Here is a 14,530-nt window from a genome sequence, read left to right as displayed (position 1 = left end):
GGAAATAGCCTATATAGTTCATAGAGAATAAATTGTATCTCAAGGAATTTTTGTAATTTACGATACCAGTAAACAATGTGCACATCAAAATTCAACTCCCCTAAAAATGGTATAACTGATTTGAAAGCTCTCATTTTTTTTCTTTTGAACAAACACTTTACTTTCTCCAGAAACTTGATATTACAGTAGTTATTCATATTCAGAATTTTTGTGTTCTAGAGTGTTGCAGTCTTAAAATATATTTCTCCTCAAAATCCACTTTTATGACTTTGTGGGCCAATTTTATTGTATCCAAGAATGTATACTTTTAAAATCTAGAACGTGGCTGTAAACAGCAACAGTAAACCGATGGTCTTGGAAAGGATGAAAAAATCAGCGAAGCGGTGCTTAACATGGGTTTATGAGAACCCTTGACCTGATTTTGATAATTATAAAATTATCTTCTTCAGAAGGAAATTTCGATGATTGTTACATTTTGTGTTGAAAAGGTACATTAGAATAAATCTATTTGGGCCCTGTCATAGTGAATTTTTGCTTGACAAGAGCCACACAGTTTTATACTAATGTACTGGTACTTTTTCAACACAATATCTAACAAGCATCACAATATCCTTCTGAAGGAGATGACTTTATATTTATCAAAACATAGGGCAACGGTTCTAATAAACCTGAGTTATGCAACTTGTTGGCTTGTTTTTTCATCCTTTCAAAGACAGTATACTTTCACTAAAATAACACATTAGTTTAATAATTATTCCAGTTAGAAAATTTCACTTTCTGGAAAATTCTTGGCAATCTTTGTGAATCCTTGTGCTTGTTGAAACTTCCCTCCATAAAATAGTACTTATTATTTTGTCATTTTCTAGTTATACAGCTTTTGATCAAACAATAAATATTATTGGTAGTGTGTTGGTATTGCTAAGAGTGTGCTAAAAGATATTTTCAAGTTCTGAACCCTTCTTACACATCACTACCTCTTCTGAAAGTGTGCTGTTAATATACATGAATAATAATCAATGACTGTTTATTTATTTTTTTGAAATGGGCATAATGTGCCCACCCTGTAATGGGCATTATGGAAAATAAATTGGTATTCCTAGTACTAAACTTTGACAGTTTACACTAGGGTGACAGTATTAATATTAATTATTTTTTGCTGTTCTCCACTTTGTGTTACCTAAATAATCCTTGAGCTTGTGATATGAATTATTTAAAAGGTATGCCTTAACTGATTTTTAAATATTTGGATTTTAGTTGAGTCTTTAATCTTCTTGGCAATTTATTGTGCAACTGCTTTTCTATATGGAAAACGTTCATTTGTGTTTTTTGTTAGTCTTGATAAATGTTTTGTCTGGCTCTTGTTCCATGATCACGAATTTTGCTGTTCATTAGGTAATTGCTAATGTTTTTCTTGACTTGTATAATACACTCCTGGAAATTGAAATAAGAACACCGTGAATTCATTGTCCCAGGAAGGGGAAACTTTATTGACACATTCCTGGGGTCAGATACATCACATGATCACACTGACAGAACCACAGGCACATAGACACAGGCAACAGAGCATGCACAATGTCGGCACTAGTACAGTGTATATCCACCTATCGCAGCAATGCAGGCTGCTATTCTCCCATGGAGACGATCGTAGAGATCCTGGATGTAGTCCTGTGGAACGGCTTGCCATGCCATTTCCACCTGGCGCCTCAGTTGGACCAGCGTTCGTGCTGGACGTGCAGACCGCGTGAGACGACGCTTCATCCAGTCCCAAACATGCTCAATGGGGGACAGATCCGGAGATCTTGCTGGCCAGGGTAGTTGACTTACACCTTCTAGAGCACGTTGGGTGGCACGGGATACATGCGGACGTGCATTGTCCTGTTGGAACAGCAAGTTCCCTTGCCGGTCTAGGAATGGTAGAACGATGGGTTCGATGATGGTTTGGATGTACCGTGCACTATTCAGTGTCCCCTCGACGATCACCAGTGGTGTACGGCCAGTGTAGGAGATCGCTCCCCACACCATGATGCCGGGTGTTGGCCCTGTGTGCCTCGGTCGTATGCAGTCCTGATTGTGGCGCTCACTTGCACGGCACCAAACACGCATACGACCATCATTGGCACCAAGGCAGAAGCGACTCTCATCGCTGAAGACGACACGTCTCCATTCGTCCCTCCATTCACGCCTGTCGCGACACCACTGGAGGCAGGCTGCACGATGTTGGGGCGTGAGCGGAAGACGGCCTAACGGTGTGCGAGACCGTAGCCCAGCTTCATGGAGAATGGTCCTCGCCGATACCCCAGGAGCAACAGTGTCCCTAATTTGCTGGGAAGTGGCGGTGCGGTCCCCTACGGCACTGCGTAGGATCCTACGGTCTTGGCGTGCATCCGTGCGTCGCTGCGGTCCGGTCCCAGGTCGACGGGCACGTGCACCTTCCGCCGACCACTGGCGACAACATCGATGTAGTGTGGAGACCTCACGCCCCACGTGTTGAGCAATTCGGCGGTACGTCCACCCGGCCTCCCGCATGCCCACTATACGCCCTTGCTCAAAGTCCGTCAACTGCACATACGGTTCACGTCCACGCTGTCGCGGCATGCTACCAGTGTTAAAGACTGTGATGGAGCTCCGTATGCCACGGCAAACTGGCTGACACTGACGGCGGCGGTGCACAAATGCTGCGCAGCTAGCGCCATTCGACGGCCAACACCGCGGTTCCTGGTGTGTCCGCTGTGCCGTGCGTGTGATCATTGCTTGTACAGCCCTCTCGCAATGTCCGGAGCAAGTATGGTGGGTCTGACACACCGGTGTCAATGTGTTCTTTTTTCCATTTCCAGGAGTGTAGCTTAGCAGACATAGTCACATAGTGCAGTTATAATCCCCATTTGTTTAAAAACCTTTTACAGAGAGCTTTGTTACTATTTTCAGTTATTATTCCAGTGGCCTTTTTCTATAGTTTGAATACTGTGTCCATGTTTTGCAAATGGGACACCTCACAAAATGATTCCACAACTAATGATGGCATGCATATAAGAATAGTGTGTGAGAACAAGATGTTGCCTGGAACATTGTGATGACAGCTCTCTAAGGGTGTAGACTGCTGATTACACTTTGCTAGTGTACCTGTGTGTTCATTCCATATCAAGTGACAGTGAAAATTAGTTTGTAAAAAATCTGTGTCTATTACATTATCCATGAAATTTTCATTTGCATTTAATTTTACAAAATGCATTTCCTTCTCTAAGTAGAGATTCATATTGTTTTGTTTATTTTCAGTGAAAGTTTATTACATGATGAGTAATTGCAAATATCATTTGGGGTTTCATTTGCTTTAATTATTAGGAGTTCTGATGTTTTATCTGTGATTTAAATGTTGCTGTTGTAAACAAGAATAATTTTTTACCTATTTAGTGTATGGATAATTTAATCTGCTTCTGTTTTCAACTTCTACCACATATGAATAACCTCCTCCATATTGGTACTTCCAGGTATTCTTTTTATATTATTTTCTGTTTAAGTTTGCTTAAAATGCACTTTAAGGTTTTCATTGATATGAACAAAAATTTCTAGAACAGCTCTATTCTTTTGTGCTTCTTTCTTCCATCTTTTTTGTTTCATTTTGTACTTTCATCTCACAAACGCCAGTGGAAAAAGCTAAACCTGGTAAACTGTGAGCAAGTATAATTTAATGTGCCAGCATTATCACACAATCTACGTCTCATATTGTGCTACATGCAATATTGTCTTGATCAACAATGAACAGCCCTTGTTCAATAGTAAGAAACCTCCCTGCTTAATAAGAGCAGGGAATAGATTATACTTCTGTACTTCATATCTTACAATCTGAAAAGTAAAAACTCATGTTGAATACAAAGGTTACCTAGAAGATGATGTTTTAGCTTGATTGTAAAGTTAACTGTGGTATTCTTTGAAAACAAAAAAACAGCCTAGTATTATTTGAGGAAGGTTGTGAAGAGTAGCTTGTTACCCCTGATAGCAATATTTCAAAATATTAAAAGCAAAATGTCAAAGGAAACAATGTACAGAGTACAATAAAGTTGTTGTGGAAATGCTAATCAAGCAAGACTTTTGGTGGGACTGATTATTTCTGTGTTAACAAATAATACATTACATGTGATGGATTTTACTTGATATACAGTTAGACAAAAGACATTATTAAAAAAATGGATACATACAACAGGAAAAAACAAAGATATTGGTCTAAATCACTGAATTTCTAACATATAAAACAGAAATAAATTTGTCCTCATTTTTTGACATTTTAACACATTTCAAGAGTTCAAATTTAGCATGTTTTTGTCTGAGTTGTTTATTAATATTTTTATAGTAGTTTAGAATCATGGAGATTACTTGTATAATAACAAATATGACATTTTCTGGCACACTATCAATTTTTTTATGGTTTTGTGGTGTATTAAAGAAGAGCTTTGGCTAGAAGAGTTTTGTCAATAACAAGATAATCTCTTGTTTCAGGAAAATTTGCATGCAAAATAATGATCCAGCCAATTGGTTTTGCATTCCCTGTGAATATGACAGTTCCACTGTCTATTTCATTACTAATTGTAATGTGTGGGTTAAAGAACACAGATCCTTGCACTTACCAGAACATTATACCACATTACCTTTTCTTTGATGCACCAAGCTCTTACACAGTTGGTGACTTCTTGGGGACACAGGTAAGTATATTATCATTAAAAATTTACATTATTGTTAATTTTATTAATAAGTTAATAGTACATCATAGTTTCGTGATGGCCATTCATGTGAACAGACATTTGGTTACCTGTCTGCTCAATAGAATGCTCGACATTAATACCAACATAGCTGATTTATAACATGGCTGCTTTCACATGTGGCCCTGTCCTTTATAGGGTAGGAAATGCCTGTGACTGAACTGCAGTAGGAGGTACTGGGCGAGCATATGAGACGAGTCTTGCAACTGGGTCATCTGTGAGAGAATGGCCCATGGTGTGCAGGATTGGGAGCAAGACTGGAGTAGGGATGGAAAAGGATATTTTGTAGATGTACTTTCTCTCCCACCAGTCTTCCTCCCCCCATGTGGGCATTTTCTCTCTCTCTCCCTCCATCTATCTCTCTCTTTCTTCTCCTATCATCTCTTTCCATCCCTCTCTCCTTCTCTCTTCCCCCCATTTCCCATTTCTTGTCCATCTTTCTTTCTTCCCCCCCCCCCCCCTCTGCCGCCCTTATCCCTCTTTCTGTATCTCTTATATGCTCTTCCCATCAGAACTCCTTATTAATAGAAAACAGCAACTTACTTTTGACAGCCAAGAGTGGAAATATGATTGCTGCTCATGTCACTTTTGGCAATTTAAGCTGATAAATTAGATTCCTGTCTAACCGTAGATGGGAACTGAATATTTTTGAAGCCACAACATTACCCAAAAGCAAGCAACTCTCATTATACAGTGGTAGACATAACATAATAGTTCTGCAAATCAAATAAAATATGAGAAAAAAGGGAATGGAACAAAGAACATAAATTTTTTGTAAAAGCTCCACCTCCTCCATATGTATTCAAATAAATAGGTATCAGAAGTGACCTTACATTTATTGGGACATTTCATGGCAGACCGGTTGCCCCCAATACTGTTCATGCTGGCACCTGTTTCTGGGTCTTTGAAATGTATACTATGATCTATGATTTACAGATAAATTAACAAAACCATCTTCGAGGCAGTTGTACAAACTGAAGTAATCCCCAAACAGACTTGTTACTCCCTTTTTCTAAACCACCGAAGACCCACCTACCAACTACATGCTACCCCATACAGCAACTGTGCTTCCCATATTTCGATTCATCAGTCTCAACTACTTTCTCTATGCAACCCAGGAGATCACCACTTTCGACAGTGCAACACACGAACTCCTCAGTGGAGGCTCCTGCCCTCAACAAATCGAGATAAAAATATCAGAGCATTTGTTGACCCACAGACGTGTCATCTTCAGATCTCCAATAGAGAGTCTACTGCCAGCAAACCAACTCCTTTCTCGAATGCTCAGATGACACAAGTGGGACCCCTCTTTCCTGCAGCACCGTTGGAGTCCGTCTGTACAATCCTTTCACAGAACAAGTACCGTTTCCTCAGGACATTTTTTATAAGTTATTTTTGTTCCAAGCAGTCCTGTTTGAAACACCAATCCAGTTTTTCAACATGCAAATTAAATCTGCTCCATATGAGTTACAATCAATCACAAAAACTCCTAAAATATTCCCACAAATAAAGACCTCTCCAAAAAGCACATAAGTAACTAATCATCCTTAAAATCCATAACAAAACAACTGAAACAAAGCTATTGAGCTACCATCTTCAGCCCCCCCCCCCCAAAAAAAAAAATGTTCAGCAATTATCATTAGCATTAGACTATTGTTGTTGTTGTTGTGGTCTTCAGTCCAGAGACTGGTTTGATGCAGCTCTCCATGCTACTCTATCCTGTGCAAGCTTCTTCATCTCCCAGTACCTACTGCAACCTACATCCTTCTGAATCTGCTTAGTGTATTCATCTCTTGGTCTCCCTCTACGATTTTTACCCTCCACGCTGCCCTCCAATGCTAAATTTGTGATCCCTTGATGTCTCAAAACATGTCCTACCAACCGATCCCTTCTTCTAGTCAAGTTGTGCCACAAACTTCTCTTCTCCCCAATCCTATTCAGTACCTCCTCATTAGTTACGTGATCTACCCACCTTATCTTCAGCATTCTTCTGTAGCACCACATTTCGAAAGCTTCGATTCTCTTCTTGTCCAAACTATTTACCGTCCATGTTTCACTTCCATACATGGCTACACTCCATACAAATACTTTCAGAAACGACTTCCTGACACTTAAATCTATACTCGATGTTAAGAAATTTCTCTTCTTCAGAAACGATTTCCTTGCCATTGCCAGTCTACATTTTATATCCTCTCTACTTCGACCATCATCAGTTATTTTACTCCGTAAATAGCAAAACTCCTTTACTACTTTAAGTGTCTCATTTCCTAATCTAATTCTCTCAGCATCACCCGATTTAATTTGACTACATTCCATTAGCCTTGTTTTGCTTTTGTTGATGTTCATATTAGAGTATTATGACACCCAAATAAGTAAAGGAGTATACAACCATAAAAAAAAATCACTAGTATGAAGCCCAATATCACAATGCTAATTATACACAGTTAAATTCCTACAAGGCAAACAAACTATCATTTAACTTCATTTAAGAAATGGAATAAATGATACATGACAGTGGTAAAAGTCCACTTATAGTGTTGGTGGTAGCTAACTTCATGTAAATGAAAGAAATACAGAACAACATTCTCACTGGCTATAATTCTCATTGACTGTTTCCGTCTGACTCGTGATTGGCCATCTGATCACACTTTTACCAAGGTCTACACCTCACGCAAAACTGCTGACACCATAACTGCTTTTCAATCCAATGTTCAAATTGTCTGAATTAGAATGAATTATATAAACTTGAGAATTTATTTTAGACAATGGAAAATCCAAGATAGAATAATTACAATAATATGACAAGAACAGATTGCTACTCACCATATAGCAGAGTTGCAGATGGACACAACAAAAAGACTGTTAAACAAGTAAGTCTTTGCCAAAAATGACTTCATTGGAAATAGACCACATCCTCACACACATTCACACAAATGCAAATTGTGTTTATGTGAGTGTGTGTGTGTGCGTTGTCTGATTCCGATGAAGGGCTTTCTGGCCAAAAGCTTACTTGTTTGGCATTCATGCCTATCTGTCACTCAGCATCTCCACTAATGTGGTGAGTAGAGTCTATCCTTTTCATAATATTGTCAGAACTTACTTTAGTTTACATTTCAACCCTATTTCCAAAGTTCTTCCACAAATCAACTCAAAGAATAAACACACTCGTGACACATATACTCTTTCAAGTTACAATGACATTTACAGTCAGAGAAGTATAATTCAACATAGTTTGTGCAAGACTTTTGTATGCTTGCTCAGTCATCATATTGTTTTTGTATGTCATTCCCTTGACGCGATCTATCATTTACTTAGCTTGTTCAACTATTGGTTGCTTAATCTAGCCTGGGGCTTCATACGGTCCCTAGTCAGTGATGTCAATCTCTCCTCCTTTGAATCAGTTTGGAAGCCAACATCATAGTCTCCATCCTTTTCAGTTTCTTGCAAAAAATAGAAATGGTTTCTTTTTATTGCTTTTAATAATGAAAGAGTAAGGTAAACTGCATCTCTCCTTTTCAAGGCTATATCTATGGAAATTCATGATCTTCTTAATTTAGGAAGATACAGTGCCCAGTAATTTTTGCATAATAGTATTGTTCACTCATTTGAGTTTCTTCTTCCCATTTTTGAGCAATCTTATCTTTGCCATGTCTGGCTGTAAATGATTTGGTATCATTGGTAACACCTTGTTTGTGCATCTTCCCATTGTAATTTATGCTGATGGAAGCTCACTGGAAGCAACACTTTGTGAAGTCATGTAGTACTCATCTCTCTTCATTAGTCTCCATTAGTCTCTTATCTTCAAGAAATCCATTGCTTTGTATGCTTTACAGACCATTCTATTGCAGACAGGGCAAATTTGTATGCGAGTAACTTTCCAAAATGTGTCCTGTCGTCACTCACAACTTTCTCCAGTGTAGCATGATAGGAAAATATAGACTTTAGACATTTTATAACATCTGACTCATGTAAAGAATACAAAACACAATTTTTGGATACAAGAATACCTGTCAGTTGCAAACAATACGATTTGCCAGACAATTTGAATAAATAAGCTCCAACTCGCTGCATGATCATTTTGGAGATTGTGATGTTTGAGCCTAATGTGAATTCTTTGTTTCCGTAGTGTAATGTGAATTCTTTGTTTCCGTAGTGCACTGTGGACATTGTCTTACTAATTCTCCAGTGTCAGAGAAAATTCTTGGCCACCATATTTATTCATATTGTTGCTCTGCATTTTTTAATTCCTTGGTGTCTTTCATGGGTTCTTATTAAGATATTATTTCATAATGCTCTGTACTAAATACAAATCAATCATTGTTTTGTCAGTAAACCTATCTGTATTGAAGTTTCAGACTGACATTGCCAGTATTCCTGTATAACTGATACTTATCCAGCATACATAACAACAAAAACAATCAATTTTTGACAAGATACGAGGCATATTCAGAAAGTAGGGAACGTTTCCATCTCATGCCACTAGGCGCGCACTGATTGCGTATATTTTGGTATGTGCATGCTTGGCAGCTCAGTCGGCATTCATTTGTGACAGCGGGAATGTCTCTGTGTGCCTGTTTTTTTTTTTTTTATTCGGATTTGGAATGTGTGTTGCAATTGAAAACCTCACCAGTTGTGAGGTGTCGTCTGTGTTATGGTTTTTGTTGGCAAAAATCTAAAACCTATAGAAATTTATCGTGAACTGTGTGAAATGTACGGAAACAGCGTAATGAGTGAATGTTCCATCTTTAAACGGTGCATTCGGTTTAAAAATGGCCGAACCAGCGTTCATGATGAACAGAAAAGTGGACGCCCAAGCATTGTGACTGACGACCTTGTCGCTAAAGTTGATGAAATGACTCATGGAAACCGTCGCTTCACAATAACAGAGCTTTTGCTTTCTTTTCCACAGGTTTCATGGATTTTTTTGTTTGAAATTGTCACTCAAAAGCTACCACAAATTTTGTGCACAATGGGTGCCCAAAGTGCTTACAGGGCACCGTAAAGAACAGCAAATGGGGGCAATGTTGACATTTCTGGAGGCCTACCACAAAGATGGTGATTCAGTACTGGATCGAATCGTAGCCGGTGACAAGATTTTGGTGAAACATGTCAATTGTGAGACAAAATTACAGTCCACGGAGTGGGGGCACACAAGGTGCCCCAAAAACCAAGAAAATGTTTGCAAACCTTGTCAATAAGGAAGTTGGTAGCGACAGTGTTTTGTGATAGACAAGGTGTGCTTCTTATAGATGTTCTTGAATGTGGAGCAACCATAAACTCTGCCCGGTACTGTCAAACTTTGCAGAGCCTTAGAAGAGCAGTTCAAAACAAACACTGAGGAAAGCTGATATCAAAAATTTTGTTTTTGCACAGCAATGGCAGACCTCACATGGCAAACCACACTATGGAACTCCTTAATACATTCAAATGGGAAATTTTCCCTCATCTGCCCTACAGCCCCGATCTTGCACCAAGCAACTTCCACTTGTTTCTCAAGATGAAGAACTGGCTTGCAATGCAGCACTTTGATGACGATGTAGAAATCCAGGCAGGTGTGACTCACTGGCTTTTGCAGAATTTTATGACAAAGGTCTTTCCAAGCTTGTCCTCAATGTGTTTGGTGACAATGTGGAAAAGTAGTATGTCAGTCGCTCTTTCAGATGTATGTAATAAAATGTATTTCTTGTACTTAGTTTTTTTTTCTTTCTTTCTTTTTTTTTTTTTTTTAAATGCCAAAATGTTCCCTACTTTCTAAATAGCCCTCGGTAAATTACGAGGGCTTTTTAGAAAGTAGGGAATGCCTAGGTAAAAAATCTGCTCACCAAGCAGTGGCAGATCACCTACATAAAAGAGGGTTGTAATTAGGCAAGCTTTTGGAGCCAGTAGCTCCTTCCTCAGGCAGAAGGGTTGAAGGGGAAGGAAGAAGAGTGAAGGAAAAGGACTGGAGAGGTCTAGGAAAAGGGTTAGATTTCAGGGAAAGTCACCCAGAACTGCAGGTCAGGGGAGACTTACTGCATAGGATGAGAAGGAATGACTGATTGCTGGGGATTGCTTCAGACAAGATTTGAAAACCTGCATATTACCCTGTCTTCCACCTTTAAGCTCTCAGGCTTTCCGATCTTGTCTAATGCAGTCTCCAACAAGCAGTCTTTCCTTCTCATCCCGTGCGTTAAGTCTCCCCTGACCCACAGTTCTGAGTGCTTTTCAGAAAATCTACCCCTTTTCCTAGACCTCTCCAGTCCTTTTCCTTCACCTCCCATTCCTTCCCCCTTCAACTGTTCTGCCTGAAGAAGGAGCCACTGGCTCCGAAAGCATGCCTAATTACAACCCTCTTTTATGTGGGTGTTCTGCTGCCACTAGGTGAGTAGGTTTTTTTATCTATCCAAATGAATTATTTTATCCAGCACACATTTAGTTCTGTAATCTTGTAAATGCTTGGTGTTTGGATTTAGTTGCTGGCCTTGAGCAATCTCTTAAAGTCTCTAGTTCATTGCAGAAAATATTAGTGGTTACCAAATTTACATGAGCCATAACTTCTCATTTCAAATGTTCATCAGTTTCTTCAGTGCATTACAGTGGTTTTCATGATAAGATGTCTGCTGCTTCTAGCTCCTTTCTTGGAATGATATGAATTTGTAGAAGTATCATATTTGGTGAATTCTTTTGAATGAGTTTTGGTGTAGTATCACCCAAATCTTTTGTGCTCATTATCACAACAAGAAGCTTCTGATCTGTCTCTAATGTGAATGTGTATAGGAGTTATGAGAAGGATACTTGCTACTCACAATATAGTGGAGATGCTGAGTAGAGATAGGCACAACAAAAAGACTGTCGGAGAACAAGCTTTCAGCCAACAAGGCCTTTGTCAGACACATGTCTGTGTCATACATACATATATTCAAGCAAATGCAACTCACACACACATGACTGCTGAGGTCACACTCTCCATATAACGGAGATGCAGGGCAATGTGGCCCAGGAGTAGGGAGTCAGAGATTGCGGTCATGTGTGTGTGTGTGTGTGTGTGTGTGTGTGTGTGTGTGTGTGTGTGTGTGTTTGGCTGCTGAGGTCACACTCACCATATAGCAGAGATGCAGGGCAGTGTGGCATCAGCAGTCGGAGATTGCGTTCATGTGCATGTGAGTTGTGTGTGTGTGTGTGTGTTTTGTCTATCTCTGACAAAGGCCTTATTGGCCAAAAGCTCACTCTCTGACAGTCTTTTTCTTGTGCCTGTCTGAAACTCAGCATCTCCACATATGGTGAGAAGCAACTATCCTTTTCATAATATTGTTACATTCCATCCTACATTTTACATTGTTGTATAGGAGTTAGTTTATTTGTAATTTACTTACCCAGAATCTTACTATCCTTCTTTATTTTTTTAATTACTAAAATTACTACCCTCCTTTATCTTTCTTTTTAAACAGATCATCTGATGATGAATTGGTAATAAGCCAAAGCCAATAATGACCTGAGGCTGAAATAGATAATTAAAAAATAAGTTTTCCCTAAGGCAAAATGTCTATAGTTTTCATAAATCGAGGGCATCTGTATTTGGTTGTTTATGAGTATGTGTAACTTTTCTGCCATTATGTCTAAGTAATCATTGTATTTGGCAGCCAGTGATTTGAAAGTGCCACCTTGCCATTTCCTGGAGGCACAACTTCAATTGGAAGACTATTTATGTTTGTTTCTTGTTTGATAATCTTCAGAATCATTTTTGCTTTATTCTTTTAATTTTCTTTTTAACGTAGTATGTGAATTCCACTTTGAGCATAGTGCATGAATTGCACATTTGTAGTAACAGACTGGAGGATTTTGCAATACTGGTGACCTTGAATACAGCCTGTCAGCTGAATTAAGTACAGCTCTCTCTTTCTAAGAAAAGTTACTTTCATCCAAGGAGTTGTCCATCAATTATCCTTGCTTCTTTTTGATGTTACCTTTATTTCCTGTAAAAGAAAACAGGACTTGAAGTACTGTAGGAATATGTTTAAGGAAGGGTTGAATTTTCCATCTACACTGCCTACTTTATAAATTTCTTGTCTACACATTTCCCATAAGTTCTGTAAGCATTGTGACTAACTCATTGTTTATGATTCTGTGATACAGTAGTTTCACATCACTGTCATGCTAGGATAGACCATTGCATATTGCTTTAAACCACTGTAGGTTTCGGGGCTAAAAACAAATTGTCAATGACTGTTGAACAATGTCCTCCAATCTACATAGGGATTTTTTTACTGTAATGTGGATTATTGTTATTGATTACCTTGCAAAGATTAAAACAGTAACTGGAAGATACCACTTAAATCCTGTCAACCAAAAGCTTATATGAAGTGAGGACTGGAGCACAAAAGAAAAAGAATAACCTTTAATCAGAACGCTCTGTAAATCTAAAAACTCAGGCATTTACAGTATAGATGATTGGGAAGTCACCATATTCATGACATTTGCACATAGTCCATGCCCAAACCAAATTTTTGTCTGTAAAATGTTTTGAGCCCAATAAATAAGTTAAGACAACCATAAATGAGTAGTTTCAAGTACTTCGTGAATTGCAGTTCAAGAATGGAATCTTCTCATTGGAAAACCACTGGAAAAAATGCATTGACCTAATAGATGATCTCCAAAATAAATATGTGTATTTATGTTTGCTCATGAGAGAATACAAGATTCTTTTCATCCAAGCATGTACTTAATGCAAGTACCATTCTATAACGTAGGGCATGGAGTTCTGAAGAATCTTATTCCCTTAATAAAAAATAATAATTAAATTTTGAGACATCCAGTGAACACAAATTTTTGAATTAATAGAAGGTAACTGATTACTAGTGGGTTTACAGAAGGTAAAAAAAGTATTATGTAACAGCTTTTAATTCAGCAGTAGGTGAGTAGTAGGTAAGAAGCTTTAGTGATTGAAGTTTTAACACAACTTCAGAGTTCACTATGTGTATGTTCTTCATCACAAACATTTAATGTAAACCGAGTGGAACCAGGAAGTTAAAAAGACTACATTTGACATCTGTAGCAGTAATTACTACAGTGTAATGCCATGATCCAATTTTTATACCACAAAAATAAATTCATCATCTCCTAGCTGTACACATGCATACACAACACTCATATTAATACAACTAAAAAAAAAAGTGGACTGATAACATCTGTATGTGCTAAGTCTTAGATTTAGTAATCAGAGCTATGGTACTAAAACTCATCATGCCAGTCCAAAGTTTTGCTTACATCTATCCCTTTTGTTAGTGTCTAATAGAAATGTAGAGACCTGGCCATCAATATGTGTGTCTGATTCTGTCTAGAGTCTACCAAATCTGAAGTCACCAGATGTTGAAGCATCATGGAAATAATGTATGAATGCAGAATGGAAATACTTCAAGAAAACTGGCTGTAGATGAGCCAGGATTTTGAACAACCATTTCCATCCCATTAGATGATAGTTTCTCTTGTACCCTACTATGTTTATTAATTGGAATTATCCTTTGATCTCTTTTTTCTTGCTTTGTTGGTTGATTTGGGAGAGGGGGGCCAAACAGATCATAGGTCCCATCGGATTAGGGAAGGATGAGGAAGGAAGTTAGTTGTGCCCTGTCAAAGGAAACATCTCTACATCTACATCCATACTCCGCAAGCCACCTGACGGTGTTTGGCGGAGGGTACTTTGAGTACCTCTATCAGCTCTCCCTTCTATTCCAGTCTCGTATTGTTCGTGGAAAGAAGGATTGTCGGTATGCCTCTGTGTGGTTTCTAATCTCTCTGATTTT

General features: G+C 38.5%; 1 protein-coding gene across 1 annotated transcript in view; it reads left to right on the top strand.

Annotated features, from left to right (window-relative positions):
• The window catches only part of LOC126262688 (chitin synthase chs-2-like), a 254,809-nt gene that overhangs the window by 90,640 nt on the left and 149,639 nt on the right, over positions 1-14,530 (top strand). The window contains exon 8 of the mRNA XM_049959463.1: positions 4,492-4,694. Coding sequence (XP_049815420.1) covers positions 4,492-4,694 — 203 coding nt within the window. The remainder of the gene's footprint in view (positions 1-4,491; positions 4,695-14,530) is intronic.

The sequence above is a fragment of the Schistocerca nitens genome, chromosome 6 (assembly GCF_023898315.1).
Source record: "Schistocerca nitens isolate TAMUIC-IGC-003100 chromosome 6, iqSchNite1.1, whole genome shotgun sequence".
Taxonomy (NCBI): domain Eukaryota; kingdom Metazoa; phylum Arthropoda; class Insecta; order Orthoptera; family Acrididae; genus Schistocerca; species Schistocerca nitens.
This window is presented reverse-complemented; position numbering and strand designations above follow the sequence as displayed.